Source organism: Brassica napus, chromosome A8 (genome assembly GCF_020379485.1).
Source record: "Brassica napus cultivar Da-Ae chromosome A8, Da-Ae, whole genome shotgun sequence".
Lineage (NCBI taxonomy): Eukaryota > Viridiplantae > Streptophyta > Magnoliopsida > Brassicales > Brassicaceae > Brassica > Brassica napus.
Window position 1 is genome coordinate 22,724,611 of NC_063441.1, and position 21,939 is coordinate 22,746,549.

Sequence of the window (21,939 nt, forward strand, 5' to 3'; positions counted from 1 at the left end):
TTTTATTTGTCGTGATATGTTAATAACTGCAACGATCCATGTTTTTGTAACTGCATTGAACTGATTAAATATAATTATTATCTGTAGTGATATAACTGCATGGAACCATATTTTTATAACGGCATCAAACTGAATAACTGCATAGACTATTTGTACACTTCGTAAGTTGGAGTATCTTTACAGTTATATCATTGACGTATCTTTTTATAATGATATGTTAATTGTTTCTCATAACTCGGTTAAAAAGTATAAAATGTAATTATTAAATTATACACTTTATATTTGTTAAGAAATACAAACGAAAACACTTATAGTAGTTTTACTTTTTATTTTCACCCCTAATACTACGAAAGAGAATATATATACTCTTTCCGTTCCCAAAAGATCCATGTTTTAGTATTTTCATATTTTTTTAATAAAACATATTAAAACTTAGCTATAAGTGTATAGTTTTTTATAATTTTATAATTTTTCTATTTTTAAACCAATAAGATTTTTAAAAATACAATTAATGTTTTTCAATTTCTCATTATTAGTTAACAAAAAATGCATTGAAAATATAGAATATGTATCTTTTTGAAACATTTTTTTATTTAGAATATAGATCTTTTAGGAACAAGGAAAGTACTATTTTCACCGATTATTACATCATAATATCTAACTATAACAAACTTTGATATATTTTTCAAAAATCATTATCACACTACAGTACACATAACTTATATTTCAATCCAAAAAATTGAGACTTATACAATCAGACATTAATTTAATCAAATTTGAAATATTCTACACAAACATTAAGTTTATCGATTAACAAAACACGTGATGTTAAAATACAGTTTAACGGGGTTTAGTGAATTTTTAATTGAAATAAATATTCATATAAACTCATTTAGTACAATAGGTTGTTCAATTAATTTTTTTATATTAAATATGATCTTACTTCAAGTTAGTGAAGACCATATTAACCATATATATGGTTGAAAACTTTAGAAATAAATTTTAAAAATAATTTCTGAAATGTGTATGGCGCAAGTGTATAGTTATGCAACTTTACATATTTAATATAGTTACTAAAAATATTAAATTAAATTAATATTAAACATAAATATGATTAAAAGCTCAAATAGAAAATATTAAGTTTTTCAAAAAAAATTAAAACAAAAAATATACTCATCCTTTCAAAGAGCGGGTTAGAATCTATTAATTATGTTAAAACTGTTTTTTGCTTTTTGATTTTTACACGAGTCTAACAATAATGGTATATAAAATAAATACTATTAAATTAAGAACATGACCTATTCATAGGTGTGGTTTAACTATTTTAATAAAGTTATAAAAAAATTATTAATTATCTAAAAAATATTATACAAAGAAAACACAGATATAACTAAAAACACAAATATAAAAACTAAAACTTTTAAAAAATATAAAACAAAAATATACCAAAGGGCGGGTCAGAATCTAGTTAATATTAAAGTTGACGCGTTCCCCCGCGGTTCTCGACTCAATTTAATGTTCGGTCTCTCTTTTTGTATTTGTATATGGAAATATAGAACGACACCTCCTTTTGAATAAACCTCATTCTCTTTTCTTCTTCCTTCTCTCCCTCAGATTCTGGGTTCGACGACGATGGAGCTTCGACCTCGCAACAAGGCGATTGTTACATCGGACCAAGGTTTCTCATCAATCTCCTCATTACTTTTTGGTTTATGTCTATTGATCCTTTTGTCTATTCTGTTTTTCTGAGAATTTGCGATGTCAGTGGAGTAGTGTGTGCAATTTTTGGACTTAGATTATACAATTGTTTGAGAAAAAACATAACTTTAATCACTTTGGCATGCTTTGTTGTGAAATAGATGTGAATCTGGAGGAAGAAGATGAAGAAGCTTATGTTATGTCTTCTTCAGATAATGATTCTTCCGACTCTGAGTTTCAAGGTATGTTGTTGAAGAGTTATGTTATGTTTTTCTAACGTTTCATGTCTTTTTGGCTTCTGTTCTGTGATGAATGAGTTTTTGCATGTTATATAAATTACACAAATGTATGTTTTGAAGTTATATGTTGTTAAAAACTAATTCTTGAGGAACAGTTTCGGATGAGGATGCTGATGATGCCGATGGTAATGATGATTTACCAAATCCTGTCCCTGTCCCTGTTCTTGATCCTGTCCCTCTTGCTGTCGCTGTGCCTTTGCCAAATGCAAACGCACCAAGAGGCACCAAACGGAAAAGCACCACCACAGTCATCAAAGAGAAAGGCAAGCTCTTGTGGGAGCTCTGGGAGAAAGAGGATGAACAATGGGTTGACCAACACATGACAGACGATGTAGACTTGGACCAGCACAACAACGCCGTCATCGCCGAAACCGCTGAGCCGCCTCCTGATCTCATCATGCCGCTGTTAAGGTACCAAAAGGAGTTTTTATCGTGGGCGTCGAAGCAAGAACGCTCAGTCTCAGGAGGCATACTAGCAGACGAGATGGGGATGGGGAAAACCATACAAGCCATCTCTCTCGTCCTCGCGCAACGCCAAGTCGACAGAGCAGCTGGTTGCACACTTGTGCTTTGTCCTCTCGTTGCTGTCTCTCAGTGGCTGAGCGAGATCGATCGGTTTACATCCCCAGGAAGCACTAAAGTTCTTGTCTACCATGGTGCCAAGAGGGAGAAGAACGGTAACGAGTTCAAGAAGTACGACTTTGTGCTGACGACGTACTCTACCGTTGAGAATGAGTTCAGGAAGTGTGTGATGCCGGGAAAAAAGCAGTGTGAATATTGCAGCAAATGGTTTCTTCCGAACAGGCTTATGAGACATCATGTGTATCATTGTGGGCCATCTTCTGCGAAGGCGCTGAGAAAATCTAAGCTTAATATGAACCCTCTTGCTGTAATGGAAAGAGAGAGAGCAGCAGCCGAGGCTGAAGAGGCTAGTAGCAAGGGGAAGCGATCTAGGAAGAAGAAGACTAAACAAGCTTTAGAGGAAGAAGATTCAGTGAATAGGAAGAAGTCTGTTTTGTACTCTATTAAGTGGAACCGGGTCATTTTGGATGAGGTCAGTACATAAGAGATTGTCTCTTTTGTTTTTGTCAGTATAGAGTTTATTTAATTTACATTTTTTTTCTACATAACATAGGCTCATTACATCAAAGAGAGACGTAGCAACACTGCGAGAGCTGTTTTTGCTTTGGAGGCTACTTATAGATGGGCTTTGAGTGGGACTCCTCTCCAGAATCGTGTTGGAGAGCTTTACTCTCTGGTTAGTTAATTTATGGCTCTTGCACATTATCATTAACGTCTCTGATCTTGACTAATTTTTTTTTTTTTTTTTTCAGATTCGCTTCCTGCAAATTAGTCCATACTCTTATTACTTCTGCAAAGACTGTGACTGCAAGATTCTTGATTACACGTAAACTTTTTTCTCCTTTCTCTTCTGTTTCATAGCTCATAATAAAGATGTTCGATTTCTCTTTTGTTTGATCTTCTTTTGGTTGCAGTACGCATGCAAACTGTCACAGCTGCCCTCACAATGCAGTGCGGCATTTCTGTTGGTGGAACAAGGTTTTGTATTGGTCTTGATTTTTGAAAGCATGATCACCTTTTTTATACTGTCCTTCTGATTGTTTTTGTTGTTTAAAATCTATGCTAGAATGTGACCAACCCAATAACAGAGCCTGCTTATGGAAACGAGGAACGGGGAAAGAGAGCAATGATATTGCTTAAACACAAAGTTCTGAAAGACATCCTCCTAAGACGTACCAAGTTGGGCCGGGCAGCTGATCTTGCGCTTCCTCCTAGAATCGTATGCTGCTTTGTCTCCCTTGTCTGATGTAAATGTAGTTGCTTATTAGCTTGATCTTTACATATAAGTTGTTGCTTCTTGTAGATCACCCTGAGGCGGGATTCACTAGATGTAAAAGAGTCTGATTACTATGAATCACTATACCAAAACAGTCAATCCCAATTCAATACGTTGAGTGCCTTCTATTCTTTTTCTCCTTTGGTTCATGTAACATATATTTGACTGTGTCATTTTCATTTTTGTTTGCAGGTATATTGAGGCTGGGACAATTATGAATAACTTTGCTCATATATTTGATCTTCTAACCCGTCTGAGACAGGTTTGTGTGGCATCATCTACAGTTTTTTCTGGTTCAACTAACCAGCCAATGCACTTTCTGGATGATATAGATTGTAGGTTTGTGATGTATTTGTTCTGGAATTTTTCGCAGGCTGTTGATCATCCATACCTTGTGGTGTACTCCAGTTCTGGAGGTGCTAATGCTAACTTGAATGATGAGAACAAAAAGGAACAAGAATGTGGTCTATGCCACGAACCGGCTGAGGACAATGTTGTAAGTGTATCAATTTTTGTTCAGGAATCTGTCAGATTTCTATTGCTGGAATAATTTGTTGGATTAATATTTTTTTCTTTGGTTATTTGACTTTGAAGGTGACTTCTTGTGAACATGTGTTCTGTAAAGCTTGTTTGATTGATTTCGCTGCATCCCTGGGAGAAGTCTCCTGTCCAACATGCTCAACACTAGTGACTATGGATTGGACTACCAAAGCTGACATAGAGCAGCAGGCAAACAAGACAACAATTAAAGGATTTAGAGCCTCAAGCATTTTAAATCGGATCAAGCTGGATGATTTTCAGACTAGTACAAAGATAGAGGCTTTGGTATGTGCTCTTGTTAAGTTTCTTTTGCATTTTGAGCCTTTTTCTTATTTTCTTTAACGGTTTTGTGGTCATGTCTGGATGCAGAGGGAAGAAATAAGGCTCATGGTGGAAAGAGATGGGTCTGCCAAAGCAATTGTTTTCAGCCAGTTCACATCATTCTTGGATCTGATAAACTACACCCTCGGGAAGGTAAAATATAAAGAGCAACACACTATGCTATGAAAATGTTCATTAGTTTTAATCAGAACGAACCACTCTTGCAGTGTGGGGTTGGTTGCACCCAGCTGGTGGGAAGCATGTCAATGGCAGCTAGAGATGTTGCTATCAATAAATTCAGAGAAGATCCGAATTGCAAAGTTTTCTTAATGAGTTTGAAAGCTGGAGGTGTTGCTCTCAACTTAACAGTCGCTTCACATGTAAGTGTCTAGTTAACAACTGTGGAGGGAGTATTGAAAACATGTTCTAACATTGGAAAAAACTCTGTAGGTGTTCATGATGGATCCGTGGTGGAACCCAGCGGTTGAGAGGCAAGCACAAGACAGAATACATAGGATCGGACAGTACAAGCCAATCAGGTTAAACTTTAGTCTCCTTTGGTCCTCTTTATCGTTGGTGGGTGAGAACAAATGTTTTATACATATGTGATTTGTGTGAAATTACAGGGTTGTGAGATTCATAATAGAGAACACAGTGGAGGAAAAGATTCTGAAGCTTCAAAAGAAGAAGGAACTTGTGTTTGAAGGGTAAGTGAAAGATTCCCTACCTCTGTTTTCTTTTATTTCCGAACATAAACCATTATTGCTTAGAAGTTATCATGAACACACTTTCTGTTCATTACAGGACCGTTGGTGGATCCCAGGAAGCCATAGGAAAGTTGACAGCGGAAGACATGAGGTTTCTGTTTACCATCTAACTTAATCTATTAGAATAAAACCTTTTTCTTTTTGTATGTAAGATCATAAGACGGAAGCAAAACGTTTTTTTTTTTTGTTTTACCTTGTATCAAGAACAAATCAGTTAAACTTTTTTCACCTAAGAGGCCCAGTAGGTGCAATGGTAGTCAATCAATGAACGATACCACTAGACTTTAGTAACACCATTTGTTGGCTACAATGCAAACAAGTTGGATCTTTGAATTTATTGAAAATGAAATACAAACGTGATTACAAACAATCTTCGAGCCTCCAAGAAAAAACAGGAGGCGAAAGAAAGAAAGATAGTACAATGTCATAATATTACTCTGCCTTTGAGATTGGAGGCACGGAGAGCTTGGTCTCGAGCATAAACGAGAGATCATGCATCTGTGACATCAACTCCTCCGCAACATCACTCTTTGACTTGCGGGATACTGTTGTTACTTGATCTTGACCATCAGGATCACCCGTTCTGAAAAACAAAGGAAAAGAAAACACAAGGGCAGGACATGTTACTACATCTGAAGCTTCTTGTTAGTACGAAATGAACATTTCGTTACGAGATTAGAGAACAAACCTCTCTGAGGTTAAGGTTCCGGAAGGCATGGCTTTGACTTCCTCTGAGTAGGTTTGGCCTCCAATACTTTCCGAAAACAAACCAGAATCAAGGTCGCTCTGCTGGTTACTTTCACCGAACAAGTTCATCCCCTGATTCTGCTCAGCAGATTGATTCACATGGTTTGTGGGAGGCTGCACAGGTGTCTGCAAAACGGTTGAGGATGCGAAACTATCCCAAGTTCCAAAGAGATCATCATCTTCTTGACCTTTGGCTATGTCAGATATCATGCTTGTAGCAGTATTCTGCTTCTCATATTCGCTCTGTTCTTTAACATGTGACATCCCATCAAATATATCTTCTTGGGATCTTTCCATGGTTCTGGAAAGCAGATTACTAGGAGTCTTGGAGTTAGCTGAGCTTGCAAAATCATTCCAGTCATCGTCATCATCATTCGTAGGTGTCTTCTCAATAGCTTTCTTTTCACTGGTTTGCCACAGATCATCTCCAATCCAATCAATATCCATGGATGAACTCCCATTCCCGCCCAAAACTTGTCCCTCATTTTTATCGTTGTTTTGAGACTTGCCAGTAACATTGCCAAACAAATCATCTTGCAGCCAATCACCAGCTTTGGAAACATAAGCAGTTGAAGAATCTGCTTGTTTTCCGGAACCAAAGACAGAGTCCATATGAGCAGACAAATCAGCCGGAGAACTTACAAACGGATCACTACTTATCTTTTCCTGGGAGACAGATTGAAAGTCAGAATCCCAATCAGAAGAAGAGGCAACAACCTTGTCATCTGATGATGGTGCTCCCTCAAACAAACCAAAGCTTTCATCCTCTTTAGAAGAACTGTTTCTCTGATCATCTTTACCCTCAAACAAACCAAGATTACCATCCTCTTTCGAAGCACTATTTCTCTGAGCATCTTTGCCCTCAAAGAAACCAAAACTCTCATCTTCTTTAGAAGAACTTGTTCTCTGAGCATCGCTACTCCCAAAGAATCCAAAACTATCATCTTTTATAGAAGAACTAGTTCCCGGAGCAGCTTTCCCATCAAACAGACTAAGGTTTTCATCCTCTTTAAAAGAGTGCTCGGAATCCTTCCCCTCAAAGAACCCAAAGTTGCCCTGCTCTGCTAAAGAAACACTATCCTGCCCATCTCGTCCCGCAAACAAACTAAGACTCTCATTCTTCTTCGCATCATTTCCCTTAACCAAACCAACATTCTCACTCTGCTGTGATTCAACAACTCCTTGGCTCTTGACACTATCAAACAAGCTAAGACTACGTGGATCCTTAAAATCATCATCCTCCACAGCTTTGCTCTCTGCTGTATCCACTTTAGAAAGCTCCTCTCTTTCTTCAACGAAATAATCATCAAGACTGATTCCTCCCATATTCAGAGGGCTTTTCTTCTGCACAGATACTCCATCACTCATTTCTTCTCTTGCACACCATTGTACTTCCAAATCAAGAAACTCAGACAAAGCAACTCCTTTTACAACAGGCACCTTACCTCCTCTGCTCGATCCACTCGTTTCCTTTATCGCCTCCACCATCTCCTGCAGATGCAAATCGTTTCCATAAAGTCTCAATCTTTCACAATATCACACAAACACAATCAACATAATGAAAAAGCATTTCTCAACAGATTCGATGTTTTACCGATCCGTCTAGATCAAGAGAGGTGAGAAACCATTTGTAAGCGGAAGTGGAGGTGAGCTTGATCGGATCAGGAGCATTATCGCTCGTCCGCTGCTGCTCGCCGCAGAAGACGCAGATCAGAGACTCGATCCCTCGCAGAAGCTTGCCTTTGCAGTTCCGGCAACGGAGGTAAGGAGGTGAAGGATCGAGCTCCGCGATCGCCTCCGGAGCTGTGGGAAGGCTGAGGGAAGAGGAATCGAGAGAGGAGAGCTTGGCGTTCTTACGAAGCGAGAGGTTAAGTTGGTTGATCAGATCCAAGGAGATCTCCGTCGCCATTTCGTAGGGAAACTAGGGTTTGGAGAATGATGATGATTCTGAGAGTCTCCCTCTGTGGCTGATCGCATTGTAGACGAGGTCTAAATAGTCACGATAAGAAGTTATAGCTGAAAATTGTGAACTTTTTAATAAGTAAGGTCTCTTCTGTAATTGTTTGTTCAGACAGGCAAATTACAATCGAGATTGGACCAATGTTTTTAAAACCGGACCAAAATCTGGACCGAATAATTATTTGGATCGCGGTTTAATATGGTTCGACTGGATCAAATTTAGTTTAATATTTTTTAAATATAAAAGTTTGAAAACAAATATAAAACACTATATACAGTATATAAACTATTGTTGTCCATATGGTTAGTTTATATAGTTTTAATGATTTTTATAAAATTTAATAATTTTGAGATTCAAAATAGCTACTCAATCGGTTCACGGTCGAACTAGTTATTAGATCTATCTACGTGAATGGTTTTTGGTCTAACCACTGCATCAGTCCGGTTTTAAAAACAATTAGATTGGAGACACATCTAGCCAATTGCATTGTAGACAAGGTCTAAATATGCACATGCACAATAAGAAGTTACCCGCTAACAACTGTGAACTTTATAATAAGTATGAGCACTGTTCTGTAAATGTTTGCTCGGACGATTAAATTACAATTTCATTGTAGACAGGGACAATAATATGTACAATAGGAAGTTAGAGCTAACAATTATAAACTTTATAAAATGTAAGGGCTGTTCTTTAATTATTTGCTAGAACTTTATATTAAGCTTTAGATCCTTTCGGCGGAGAGGTGAAGGATGAGTAATCAGAGAAAGAGACCCAACGGAGAAAGAGAAGAAGACGACGAGGAGGACGATGCGGAAGGTATCGGCCAGTGGGAGAGAGCTTACGTTGACGACAGATCCTGGGAGGCCTTGCAAGAGGACGAGTCTGGGCTTCTACGGCCGATTGACACCAGTGCCATTTACCATGCTCAGTATCGCCGCCGCCTCCGCATGCTCTCCGCCGCCGCAGCTGGTACTCGCATCCAGAAGGGGCTTATTCGCTATTTATACATCGTCATTGACTTCTCTCGGGTAAAATTCTAATCCTTTTTGTGCTCTAAATGTCTGAGTTGGGGATTGTGTGAACGTTAGGTTTAAAGTCGTTTCCTTTTAGTTGATTTGAGTGAAGCTCAGCATTTTCTGCTTTCATTGGAGCTTATGTAGAATATAAAGTATGCTCTTTGGGGTTATATGTAGAGAATTGTACTCGTTTTGAGTGTAGGAGATCTCTGCTCTTTCGTCTTCGAGTGTCTATAGCTGGCTCGGTGTTGTTTTGTAATTGATAAGATCACTATAAGTGTTTTTTTTTGCTAGAGCATATGAAGATGATGATGATACTGGTTCTTGTGATCCTTACTAAGATTCTGGCAACATTGTGATTTGGATTCTTAATCCAGGAAGCTTGTTTTACTTCTTGGGTTCAAATATTTCATCAGTTCTGTGATATGCAGTGTCTTACACTTGGTGTTTTTTTTTTTTTGTGTGTTGTGTGTCTCTCTAAAAGTCTATGGAATTGAGTTGGGGTGTGAATGTCAGCTTAAGTCGTTTCCTTTTGTTGAATTGAGTGAAGCTGAGCATGTGCTGTTTTCATTGGAACTTATATAGAAGAGAAAGTATGTACGTTGGGGTTATATAGAGAAGTGTACTCTGCTTCTACTTTTGAAACCTTGGCTTGAGTGTAGGAGATATCTGCTCTTTCGTCTTATTAACAGTGTGTATAGCTGAATGGGTGTTGATTTGTAATTGATAATCTCACTTTAAGTGGGTTTTGTCCGGTTAGAGCATATGAAAAATGCTAATACTGTTTCTTGTGATCCTTACTGGCAACATTGTGATTTGGATTCATATTCCAGGAAGCTTGTCTTACTCCATGGGTTCCTTAACATGCAATGTCTTACACTTGATATGTTTTTTTTGTGTGTCTAGGCAGCTGCGGAAACAGATTTCAGACCAAGCCGGATGGCCATAATGGCGAAACATGTTGAAGCATTCATTAGAGAGTTCTTTGACCAGAATCCTCTGAGTCAAATCGGTCTGGTCTCTATAAAAAACGGAATCGCACATACCTTAACAGATCTTGGTGGCAGTCCTGAGTCACACATACAAGCGTTGATGGGAAAGCTGGAAGCCGCGGGTGACTCATCTTTGCAGAACGCCCTGGAGCTTGTGCATGAGCATCTCAACCAGATCCCATCTTATGGTCATCGCGAAGTTCTGATATTGTATTCAGCTCTAAGCACCTCTGATCCGGGAGATATCATGGAGACAATTCAGAAATGCAAGAAATCAAGATTAAGATGCTCTGTTATTGGACTCTCTGCAGAGATGTTCATATGCAAACACCTATGCCAAGAAACTGGTGGGTTATACTCCGTTGCAGTAGATGAGGTGCATCTAAAGGATTTGCTTCTTGAACATGCGCCTCCACCTCCGGCAATAGCAGAATTTGCAATTTCTAATCTGATCAAGATGGGTTTCCCACAAAGAGCTGCTGAGGGTTCAATGGCGATCTGTTCGTGTCATAAGGAAGTTAAGATCGGAGCTGGTTACACGTGCCCGAGATGCAAAGCTCGTGTGTGTGAGCTCCCTACGGAATGCACCATCTGTGGTCTGACGCTTGTTTCGTCGCCACATCTTGCGAGATCATACCATCACCTCTTCCCAATTGCTCCGTTTGATGAGGTTCCTACTCTTTCAAGTTCGAATGATCCTCGGAGAAAATTGGGGAAGAGTTGTTTTGGTTGTCAACAGAGCTTACTTGGTGCAGGTAAACAATAAAACGCCTATTGTTTGAACATTGTTTATGTAGTAGTAGTCTTCACACATGTTTATTAGTACAACTGAATGGTAATTTAAACTTAAGACAGGCTTAGTTCACCCTTGTCAGTGTTTCGGACTAGTTCACCCTTTATCAACCGAGAGAGCCATTAGTTTGAGCATAAAGGAGGGCTCATTGGTGCTTTTGTTCTGTGCAGGGAACAAACCGGGACCATGCGTAACATGTCGGAAATGCAAGCACTATTTCTGTCTGGACTGCGACATATACATCCACGAGAGCTTACACAACTGTCCTGGTTGCGAGAGCACTCACCGTCCTAAATCTGTGTCCTTGTTGGAAGAATGAGAGAATCTGTTCACACACACAATTTTTCCAAACACTAATTCTGTTTGTTGAATAAAGGTTACAGATAATTAGTACAATTTTTCAAATCAGAGCTATATAATATGACTTACATTTACCATTATTATTGGGTTTCTAGCAACGTCAGAATATGTGTATTAACTCCTGGTTGGTCCGTGTGGAGTTAGATACGTGGTCGATGCAGAAGACTTTCAAACACAAGCTGTCTTATTGGAAAATCATCGACGACATAATAATATTCACGTCTAATTTTCTCCTAATATGATCAGAGTAGAAATAATGAGAAGCATAAAAAGAAGTCCAAAATGGTGTAATTGGTCTATAGTTTGTCTCCTTGGTGGGTATCGGTCTTAGTCGAAGGCATAGTGAAGGACTTGGACTTGTACCGTTTACAAGTCAAGGCTGTCAAGCAATGCGACTTTGGCTCTTATCATCGTATATATATATTGCAAGAATTTTACTGCAAAACTAAATCATATATACAAATTTCTTTTTGTTTTTTTTTAACTGTACAAATTTCTTTTGTTGGAAATGAAAATTCATTTGGCCGTTTTCTTCTTCATCACCATCACTTGTTTCTTTGGTTGTGTCAGTATGACCATCTTCCCAGTTCCTCCTAGTCCGGACCAAGTTGAGATTCTTTTGGCTTTCAAGAATGAGTTTCCATCCCGCAACTGCGACCCTATTTGGAACACGCCGGATGTCGTGTTCCGTAGTCCAAACATAAGCTCTTGGACCAAAGAAGCAGTTTCCTTCGATGGAGTTGTGTTTGATAATGCCACAGGTGCGGTCACAGAGCTAAACCTTGGTGGTGCATGTATCAGCGGCACCATCCAGGCTAACAGTAGCCTCTTCCGATTCCAACACCTCAGGTACCTCCGTCTCTTTATCAACCACTTTGACTCGTCCCCACTCCCCTCCGGATTCGGCAGACTCACCAACTTGGAATATTTAGATCTTAGCCAGAATGGTTTTATAGGAGAAGTTCCATCCTCAATCAGTAACCTAAGCCGCTTAACCTCCTTGGACCTTTCATACAACAAACTCACCGGTCGTTTTCCCCATATACATAACTTAACACTTCTTTCTTCTATAGACCTTTCCTATAATCAGTTCTCTGAAACCATTCCTTCTTCTCTATTCACCATGCCTTCTCTATGGTATCTTGATTTGCGCCAAAACCATCTTAAAGACCCTCTTGAAAACATGACTTCTTCTCCGAGTTCTAAGCTTGTGCATCTAGACATGGCCAAGAATCTTTTTAGTTCTCGAATCCTAGAACCTATCTCAAAGCTACCAAACCTCACACACCTCGACCTATCTGTTGAGGATTCATCCTGTGATCTTGGCTTTAATCAATACTCATCACAAGCCTAAACGAATCTAATCAATCAAGAATCCAGCAGAAAAGAAATAAGAACACACGAGATTTTGTTTACCCGGTGTTCACCGCACTTCTCCGATGTGGAGAAGCCGCTATACATCACCGGGGAGAGAAATGGTCTCTCAACCAATCCACTATAAACGTTGTGATTACAGTGTACATCACCGAAGGTTTCTCTCCTCTTCTTCCCCTCTCTTGATTACATCCAATCCGAGTTACAACAAGTATAATAGAGGAAGAAGATCAAGCTCTGAGCTTAGATAAACCGAGAATCTCATCTCTCTCTAGCTCACTCTCATCTCTCGCTCTCTCATCTTGAGCTCTCGCTCTCTGTTTCTGTAACTAACTCTCCGTCGGAGAAGATGACGATGATATACCCAGAAGATGATGATTCCTTTTTTCCCCAACTCACGTGCTCCTCACATGTATGTTATTAGCTTTGGCAAACCTTCTACTGGACCAAGAGTCTTTCCTTCACTCAGCATATTCAAACCTTCTGTTTGACTTAGAAGCTTAGAAGATTGATGACACAATTCTACAATCTCCACCTTGGCATCGATCTTCTTGATGTCTTATCTTCTCTTGAGCTTTCCTCCGGTGACTGAGCAAACATGCTCATCTGCTTTATCTTCCTGCATCTCCTTGCAGTCTCTTTGAGCTTCACCGCTCAGCTTCAACGTTTCCTGAAACTTGTTTCCTCCCAGCATCTTGTCTTGATATAACCTGAAGACTTCCTTGCCACTGCTCCTTAGAACCTTGTAAACCCAGCTCTAACCTTGACAACTCCCAGTCTTCAACCACTTAATCAGCATCAATGAACCAGACGTGTAACTCGGTTATGATGTTCATCATACCACCATATTCCAGCGCCATTAACATACACACATCTTCTTAAGTATCTTTCCCAGCACTTCACAGCCTTGTGTTGTGCCAAACTTCTTCATTGATCTTCCTTTTGGCTCTTTCCATAACCTGGAAACTTGAGAAAACCACACACCAGTAACTCAACATACACTCCATAAGCTTCTCCTTTGACTAGTATAGATCAGCCTATGATGCTTGACTTGTTACTGCAACTAAGGTCTTCAAATAATCTCCCAAAACCTGAAATGATGCTTTCTTGAAACTCTTGTAGAAACTGAATCACCACTGCCTCACACCAGAAGCACCTTGACTAAAAAAACCTTGTAGACAACCTCAACAGCTAGTAGAAAACTCACTGCTTATCCTGAAGTTTTCCTCTACACCAATCTGTATGAACTTTCAACCTGAACATCACTCTTCACCGCTGCTGTGACCAGCAGAACACGCCGCCTAACTCAACCCGATTAAGAAGACTTTCGATGTAGAGATCTCTGCTCAAACCCTGCTCAAACAAATCTGCCTCAACAGAACTTCAGACAACAAATCTGACCACCTGCTGACTTCTTTATCCCTGCCTCATACTCACAAAACCTGTGACAACTCTTGAGACACCTTTGCTGTAGCAAAGAACCTGTGCTTCGCTAACCTGCGAACCTTACCAGACCTTGGTATACAAACGCCCCTGCCTTGCTGTTTGTCTCCTTGTGGCTACACTTAGAGAACTCCCTGAGCTTGTTCAGCTTGGTTATTAACTCAAACAGCTCCACCTTGAACTGTTCTTCCTGGTCCATGTGAATACCTGCAAAAACACACCTTACAAGTATTTTATATATTCATTTATCATACCTGTAGTGACTCTGCCTCGATGTCGTTTTACTCCATGCTTCCTGTGGAGAACCCATACTAACACTGGTGACATCCTCTTCACATCTCTGACCACAAGCTGAACCCCTTTACTCTATTTGCTCATGCCATGTTGAGCTTTGAACCGGCTGACACTGACTTGGCTCTCTTTTACTCTTCTTACTTCACAAAACCAACCTGAATCTCTGTAGCTCTTGTAAGCTCATCCGCAGAACCTCTGAAACCTTTTCACACTGAAGTAGACCTGAGAACACTGTCTGAAACATAACACTGCTCCACCTGAAGTCAAAAAACATCTAGAGATGTGCACTACAACACTTGTAGAGGCAAGACTCCACCTGAAACAATAACCTTTCAAAAAACCAACGTGTTTCTCTTCACATAAGCTTCACTTCTCAGACTTATAACCATCCTGCACTTTCTTCTTTGATTCACTTAACCCCTTTGTGTAGCTGACTGTAAACATGGCTTCTTGCTTCTGAATTGTATTTCAGACCTTATCAAAATTATATTAATTTTTCAGCCATTCAACCATAGTCGCTAATACTATAACCACCAAGTGTCGCAGCTTCTTCCGAGCTCCCCAATCTGATTACACTACCACCAAACTGACTGTGCTCCAACCTGTTATAGTCTCTGCCAACAAAACATCTTCACATAACACTTTAAACCCTGTGAGACCCTTCTGAATTTAACCCATCAGAACCTGTGACAGATAAACCCGAAACCAGATTTTCTTCAACTGATTTCTCTCCACTGATTAGACATTGAGATGCATTAACCATCAGATTTCATCAAGAGTCTATCATCTTTTCCCGCCAAGTTCTTTGTGTCACCAAAGCTCCAAACCCGGTCTTCTTCTTTGATGAACTTCGAATAATCCCTCTCTTGCTCACACTAAATGTTTCTCACAAGAGAGAGAGGAGATAAACCCACATATGCTCTGACTAATATCAGAGTTTATCACTCACATTAAGTCGACATTAAACCATCGTAAACCATGAGCTAACCGCCTCGCTGAACCGGACAGACCATCCTCTTCAAACTTGACAGCTCAATTGACATAACCAGTCTCGGTTTAAGCCTAACCGGATTGATTCTCATCACCAAAGCACTACAAGACAGACCTTGATGACATCAATCTGACTAAGCTCCTTAATGTGGCAAACATATGCTCTCCCAACAAAACAAACGGATGGGCTAACAAAATGTTTCACACTTGACTCCGATGACTCTTCACACATTCTTCCAACAGTCCGTGACGCCTATTTATATTACAAAACTTCATGTGATATACCACAGAATCCCATCTGTTTTATCACTTTACAAGCACTGAAGAATTGCATCAAACGTAACAGCCTTGCTTCATTTGTGTAGAAACAATCCTTGCTGCTACAAGCTCCATTATGAACCTTTTCATGACCTTGATCATTACCACCTGAGCTTCTTACATTCATCAGAACCTGACCCTTAATCTCTGTGACTGAACCTGCAACTCAAACTTTCTGAAACCAGAACCAGCTCCTCAAAATACCATATTTGTCTTGTTCCAAAACTTGTAGAAACTCCTCATGAACCATTCTTCTCTGCAACTTCCCTTAACTTGAATCCTGAAAGCTTTAACAGTATCTGAACAGCCTTTGACACACTTACAAATTCACTTTTAAAGCGTCCTTTAAACCTGAAATTCATACGTGCCACCATTCTTCAAAACATCCTGAAACCACAGCTGCATCTTCCTTCCACAAACAAGCTGACCAATACACAATTTGACACCAAACCTGAGTCTTGATCATTCTTTGCAAAGATAACATACAGCCCTTGTGATTTAGAGAGCTTCCATTCTTTATACACTGCAGTAGATGAGTATCCAGCCAGCACAACAAAACTTTGTGACTGTTGCAGACTGAGACCATTTGTCTCCAAGAATTGAACCTGAGGAAACTATGAACTGACTTTGATTATGTAGCCTTAAGTCTGACCTTGACTTAACATTTTAACCTGAGATCCTCCACCTCAAACAGCCAGCATCAAACCAATTCCAGAACTGCAGAACAACATCACATTTATCTGATTCTTTACATTTCAGTCTATGACCCTTCTTACTCTTGTGAACGCCACACCATATCTTGCAAGTCTCTTTGATCCAGAGCAACTCACACCGGCTTATAACTCTAGAGATGAGAGAGATTAACTTACTGAACCATCTGATTTCACAAACCAGAAACTAGCTGAACCCTCCGTGAGATTCCTTTCTTGCGTCTCCGACGTCGACGTTTACCACGAGCCAACGTCTTCATCTTCTTTCTTTGCTCTTGACATTGCATATCTTGCAAAATCTACTGATTCTACACTCTTGCAACAACGATGCGATCGAGACTTCAGCTTCTCCGATCCTTCTTCGATTCTCCTTCCGAACCGATCTTGATCCGTTTTCGATGAATCCTTGAATCGCCTAAACCGAGGCTCTGATACCACTTGTTGAGGATTCATCCTGTGATCTTGGCTTTAATCAATACTCATCACAAGCCTAAACGAATCTAATCAATCAAGAATCCAGCAGAAAAGAAATAAGAACACACGAGATTTTGTTTACCCGGTGTTCACCGCACTTCTCCGATGTGGAGAAGCCGCTATACATCACCGGGGAGAGAAATGGTCTCTCAACCAATCCACTATAAACGTTGTGATTACAGTGTACATCACCGAAGGTTTCTCTCCTCTTCTTCCCCTCTCTTGATTACATCCAATCCGAGTTACAACAAGTATAATAGAGGAAGAAGATCAAGCTCTGAGCTTAGATAAACCGAGAATCTCATCTCTCTCTAGCTCACTCTCATCTCTCGCTCTCTCATCTTGAGCTCTCGCTCTCTGTTTCTGTAACTAACTCTCCGTCGGAGAAGATGACGATGATATACCCAGAAGATGATGATTCCTTTTTTCCCCAACTCACGTGCTCCTCACATGTATGTTATTAGCTTTGGCAAACCTTCTACTGGACCAAGAGTCTTTCCTTCACTCAGCATATTCAAACCTTCTGTTTGACTTAGAAGCTTAGAAGATTGATGACACAATTCTACACTATCTTTTCAAAACACAACAACCTACACCATCAACTTCGATTTCTTGCCGTTCAAGTCTCTAGAGTATTTGGATCTTTCCGGCAACACTGTGTCAGCGCTTAACACCTCTTCCAAAAACTTGTCGTTTCTAATCTTGTCCAACTGCAACCTCACCGAGCTCCCCACGTCTATAAAGACCTTACAAAACTTGAGGGGACTAGACGTTTCCAAGAATAGGCTCAAAGGAAAAGTGCCTGAATGGTTATGGAAACTTCCTTCTTTGGGAAATGTAAATCTCTCTCAAAACTCCTTAAGTTTCTTGGAAGGTTCTCCAGAGGTGCTCCTTAACTCGTCTCTCTCCGAGTTAGATTTGAGTTCAAACAACTTCCACGGCTCCTTTCCTATTACCCCACCCACCATCCAGGTCATGGCTGCATCAAATAACTATTTCACTGGGGACATACCTCTTACACTCTGCAAAGCATCTCAACTAATACTCCTTGATCTATCATACAACAACATCAGTGGGTCAATTCACCGGTGCTTGACAAATGTATCGGTGTTGAAACTCCGAAACAACGGCCTCACTGGGAGACTTCCTGACATAGATAGTGGTTTATTAGTACTACTTGATGTTGCCCACAATCATTTAAGTGGGAAGCTTCCAAGGTCTCTTGTGAACTGCACAAGCCTAAAGTTTCTAAATGTGGAAGGGAATAGCATCAGTGATACTTTCCCTTTCTGGCTGAAGACCTTGCCGAAACTTGAAGTCATTGTTCTGAGATCAAACAGATTCCATGGTCCCATATCTTCTTCTCCTGAGAGAACTCTTTCGTTTACAGCGCTGAGGATAATGGACATATCACTTAACAGCTTCGACGGGACTCTGCCATCAGATTACTTTACGAATTTGAGTGGACCTTTGGTTAATCCTCCTCAAGGGAATCGTTGGCCTGAGTACAGAGGAGACTGGCACTATAAATATCCGACCGAGCCGTGGTATTACCCTTCCATTGACGTGAGAAACAAAGGAAGAAACATGGAGTTGGCAAAGATCCCAGACACATGCACAATAATTGATTTTTCAGGAAATGGTTTTGGAGGGAAGATTCCGGAATCCATAGGTTTCTTGAAAGCTTTGATCGTGCTGGACTTATCTAACAACGATTTCACAGGTCGTGTTCCATCGTCTCTGGCCAAACTCACACAGCTCGAGTCACTGGACCTATCTCGAAACCAACTTTCTGGGAATATTCCTCAAGAGATAAGAGTTCTCACGTTCTTGGCGTACATTAACATGTCATATAACAGACTCACGGGACAAATACCACAGGGTACACAGATTGGAGGGCAACCTAAATCCTCCTTTGAAGGGAATATCGATCTTTGTGGTCTTCCTCTTGAGGAGACTTGTTTCAGGGAAACTACTGGAGCACCATCAACACAACGGACACAAGAGCCAGAACTGGCAAAGCAAGAAGAGGTGTTGGACTGGAAAGCAGCTGCATTAGGATATGGACCTGGAGTCTTGTTTGGTGTGGCGATCGGACAAGCCTTTGCTACATATAAACCGGCCTTGTTCTATAAGTTGTTTCGCCTTTGAGTTGAATCATTTCTTTTTCTTATTTTTCTTTGGTCGAATCATTTGTATAATATTAAATTTCTCTCGTGGCTTTTGGATTTAATAAAAGAATAACATGAGTTTGCTTCTCTCAAGCTATAGTTTTGTTCTCTCTCTAACAACACGAGACCTTTACTCAAATTACTTCACAAAATATATTGTTAACACGTCTACATTTAGAAAAATCATTGTTATCATAAGATTCATAACTTAAACACACATTGTTCGGTCTCACCTTCTGGAGTAATTTTGTAATTTTGTAATTATGTAATTCGTAATTTTAAGATTCATTTAAATTATGTAATTTTGTTCGAATCTACTTGTAATCGAAATCATATTCTATTTTCAGGTTGAATTTAATTTTATAAAAAATTTAAGTGTGAAAAAAAAAAAAAAATTTAAGAAACACATTGTTCGTTAATGTCGTTATAAGCGACGCGCCTCAACTGCGCGTGGATGAATAACAGAAGTCGCTGGTGTCTAATAGTCAACGTAAATCTTTGTCATGTCTTAAAAAGGTCAAGAGAGTCTCCCGCCATTTTATCCTCTCCTCCACTCTTTTATATTTAGAAGACACAACAAAAAAAAAAAATTCCTAAGAGAGAGAAAAAATCCATAGGAGGAAGAAGAAGAAGAAGAAGACGATTGGTTGAAAGAAATTCAAAAACGCGACGACGACAAACAATGCCGAGCAAGCTGAAAAAAGCGATTGGAGCGGTTAAAGACCAAACGAGCATCAGCCTCGCCAAAGTCACCAACGGAGCCAACAGAAGCCGCGGCGGCGACCTCACCACCCTCGAAGTCGCCATCCTCAAAGCCACAAGCCACGACGAGGACGTCCCGATCGACGACCGTCTCGTCTCCGACATCCTCTCAATCATATCCTCCAAAAAATCCCACGCCCCCGCCTGCGCCGCCGCGATCGGCCGCCGCATCGGGCGGACGCGGAGCTGGATCGTCGCGCTAAAATCCCTAGTCCTCGTCCTCAGGATCTTCCAAGACGGAGACCCTTACTTCCCCCGCGAAGTCCTCCACGCCATGAAACGCGGCGCGAAGATCCTCAACCTCTCCACCTTCCGCGACGACTCGAACTCGCGACCTTGGGATTACACAGCCTTCGTCCGCACGTACGCGCTATACCTCGACGAGAGGCTCGACTGCTTCTTAACCGGGAAGTTACAGAGACGGTACACTACTAATAACAAGAACCAAACCGGAATCAGATCCCGGTTTAATCCGAGAGTTAGAAATAAAACCGACGAACCGGCCGTTAGAGATATGAAACCGGCGACGCTCCTCGACAAAATCACGTACTGGCAGAGACTGCTCGACAGAGCCATCGCCACGCGTCCCACGGGGGACGCGAAGGCGAACAGGCTCGTGAAGACGTCTCTCTACGCCGTGGCGCAAGAGAGCTTCGATCTCTACAGAGACATCTCCGACGGTTTGGCTCTCCTCCTCGACAGCTTCTTCCACCTTCCGTACAAATCTTGCATCCACGCGTTTCAAGCCTCCGTCAGAGCTTCAAAGCAGTTCGAGGAGGTTATTGGATTCTATGATCTTTGTAAAGCCAACGGCGTGGGGCGCACGTCTGAGTATCCGAGCGTTCAGAAGATCTCGATGGAGCTTTTGGAGACGCTTCAGGAGTTTTTGAAAGATCAGTCTTCGTTTCCGGGGAACAATGCTGGGATGTATCCTTCGCCGAATAGTCTTCTTCTTCCTCCTCCTCCTTCGACGGTTTCGAGCTCGTTGTCGGAGAGGTGTTGTTCGGATTACGGGTCGTTTCGGGAGGATGCGGGGACTAGTAGTCCTTCGATGTCTTGTCGTTCAGAGCCTTACGGAGGAGGAGGAGGAAGAGAGGATCTTAATGGGAATAGCTTTGATACGGTTTCGACTAAGTCTCTTCCTAATACTCCCTCCAGTGTCACATTAAAGATGTTGGATGACAAGGAGAGGAAGAAGAAGAAGCAAGAGGAAGCTTCTGATCCTTGGGAGGCTTTGATGTTGAGAGATGAACCGAGGAAGAACATTGAAACGATTCCTGAAGAGCCTTCAACAACCTCTGAGAGGCAGAGAGACTCTGGGAACTGGTTGCTTGCGCTGGAAGAAACGGTTACTACGGAAGTAGATGATACTAACTCCATGGCGATAGTACCGTTCGGGTTAGATGATCACATGCCTGCGTTGCAAGCCACCATGGAGCAACACAATCCATTCCTGGTAGAACCAGCTCAGCCCGTAGCTAAGAGTGGAGAACTGATGAGTACCGCGTTCAGTGCCTTGGCTGATACGGAGTTTCAGGGAAACGTTCCTGACGATTTTGTGCCCTCGTCTGCGCCAACTTTCAAGGCCACGGGGAGTTTACCCGACAAGTGTGAGCCATTTGCAACATTTGAGAGTTTTGGGTTGGGAGAGAGTGTTTCAGAAAATGGAGGGGTACATGAGCAATCTGTGTTGCAAGAACAGCAGTTATGGTTGCAGAATCAAAACAAGATCATATCTAAGCATTTGAATTGATATGATCTTAATTTGCCTAGACAGAGATTGAGATGTTTCTTTGATTTATTTTTTCTTTGGGTACATTGTAAACTGAACTCTAATTGATTTTGTCACAACTAGGAGAAAAGTGAATTATACAACAATTGTATCACACCATCGCCAAGCCGCTCTGGTTCAAAGGCTTTGTCTAACGACAAACCTGATGTGAGGAAGGAAATGACAAAGACTGAGAAACCAGAGAATGATTCTAAACAATTGAATAGCTCCCAAAGGAAGGAGATTTCTGAGAATTCGTCATCACCATGATCATAATTCAT

At 40.7% G+C, this 21,939-nt stretch overlaps 5 protein-coding genes across 5 annotated transcripts; 4 read left to right on the forward strand and 1 right to left on the reverse strand.

Moving 5' to 3' along the window:
* Positions 1–1,523: 1,523 nt before the first annotated feature.
* On the forward strand, positions 1,524–5,713 carry LOC125577210 (DNA repair protein RAD16-like). Its single transcript, XM_048738344.1, has 16 exons — positions 1,524–1,678; positions 1,860–1,940; positions 2,093–3,051; positions 3,133–3,255; positions 3,332–3,405; positions 3,494–3,557; positions 3,646–3,798; positions 3,883–3,968; positions 4,048–4,117; positions 4,229–4,351; positions 4,450–4,680; positions 4,765–4,869; positions 4,944–5,096; positions 5,167–5,255; positions 5,343–5,423; positions 5,521–5,713. Exons 1-16 carry the CDS (start codon positions 1,633–1,635, stop codon positions 5,591–5,593), a joined length of 2,511 nt encoding a protein of 836 aa, XP_048594301.1. The 5' UTR covers positions 1,524–1,632; the 3' UTR covers positions 5,594–5,713.
* Positions 5,714–5,788: 75 nt separating this feature from the next.
* On the reverse strand, positions 5,789–8,209 carry LOC125577211 (WASH complex subunit 2-like). Its single transcript, XM_048738345.1, has 3 exons — positions 7,825–8,209; positions 6,172–7,721; positions 5,789–6,066 (listed from the first exon to the last, which is right to left on the reverse strand). The coding sequence occupies exons 1-3, from the start codon at positions 8,137–8,139 to the stop codon at positions 5,916–5,918; spliced, it is 2,016 nt and encodes a 671-aa protein (XP_048594302.1). The 5' UTR covers positions 8,140–8,209; the 3' UTR covers positions 5,789–5,915.
* A 705-nt stretch (positions 8,210–8,914) lies between these two features.
* On the forward strand, positions 8,915–11,431 carry LOC125577212 (general transcription factor IIH subunit 2). The gene is made up of 3 exons (XM_048738346.1): positions 8,915–9,218; positions 10,113–10,953; positions 11,162–11,431. Exons 1-3 carry the CDS (start codon positions 8,940–8,942, stop codon positions 11,308–11,310), a joined length of 1,269 nt encoding a protein of 422 aa, XP_048594303.1. The 5' UTR covers positions 8,915–8,939; the 3' UTR covers positions 11,311–11,431.
* A 428-nt stretch (positions 11,432–11,859) lies between these two features.
* LOC125577213 (receptor-like protein 54) lies at positions 11,860–19,126 on the forward strand. The gene is made up of 2 exons (XM_048738347.1): positions 11,860–12,662; positions 17,542–19,126. Exons 1-2 carry the CDS (start codon positions 11,860–11,862, stop codon positions 19,103–19,105), a joined length of 2,367 nt encoding a protein of 788 aa, XP_048594304.1. The 3' UTR covers positions 19,106–19,126.
* Positions 19,127–19,807: 681 nt separating this feature from the next.
* LOC106430216 (clathrin coat assembly protein AP180-like) lies at positions 19,808–21,640 on the forward strand. The gene has a single exon (XM_048738348.1). It carries the CDS (start codon positions 19,808–19,810, stop codon positions 21,638–21,640), a length of 1,833 nt encoding a protein of 610 aa, XP_048594305.1.
* Positions 21,641–21,939: the final 299 nt, after the last annotated feature.

Bases quoted from the DNA above. Each gene is read 5' to 3' on its own strand.
- LOC125577210 (XM_048738344.1), top strand. From the start codon at position 1,633: ATGGAGCTTCGACCTCGCAACAAGGCGATTGTTACATCGGACCAAG. The intron at 3,799-3,882 runs GTATGCTGCTTT...TGCTTCTTGTAG, and splicing joins TTGCGCTTCCTCCTAGAATC to ATCACCCTGAGGCGGGATTC. The intron at 4,352-4,449 runs GTAAGTGTATCA...TTGACTTTGAAG, and splicing joins AACCGGCTGAGGACAATGTT to GTGACTTCTTGTGAACATGT.
- LOC125577211 (XM_048738345.1), bottom strand. From the start codon at position 8,139: ATGGCGACGGAGATCTCCTTGGATCTGATCAACCAACTTAACCTCTCG. The intron at 7,722-7,824 runs GTAAAACATCGA...TTGCATCTGCAG, and splicing joins CTCTTGATCTAGACGGATCG to GAGATGGTGGAGGCGATAAA. The intron at 6,067-6,171 runs GTTTGTTCTCTA...TTTGTTTTTCAG, and splicing joins GGAACCTTAACCTCAGAGAG to AACGGGTGATCCTGATGGTC.
- LOC125577212 (XM_048738346.1), top strand. From the start codon at position 8,940: ATGAGTAATCAGAGAAAGAGACCCAACGGAGAAAGAGAAGAAGACGAC. The intron at 9,219-10,112 runs GTAAAATTCTAA...TTGTGTGTCTAG, and splicing joins TCGTCATTGACTTCTCTCGG to GCAGCTGCGGAAACAGATTT. The intron at 10,954-11,161 runs GTAAACAATAAA...TGTTCTGTGCAG, and splicing joins ACAGAGCTTACTTGGTGCAG to GGAACAAACCGGGACCATGC.
- LOC125577213 (XM_048738347.1), top strand. From the start codon at position 11,860: ATGAAAATTCATTTGGCCGTTTTCTTCTTCATCACCATCACTTGTTTC. The intron at 12,663-17,541 runs ATCCTGTGATCT...TCAAAACACAAC, and splicing joins GACCTATCTGTTGAGGATTC to AACCTACACCATCAACTTCG.
- LOC106430216 (XM_048738348.1), top strand. From the start codon at position 19,808: ATGCCGAGCAAGCTGAAAAAAGCGATTGGAGCGGTTAAAGACCAAACG.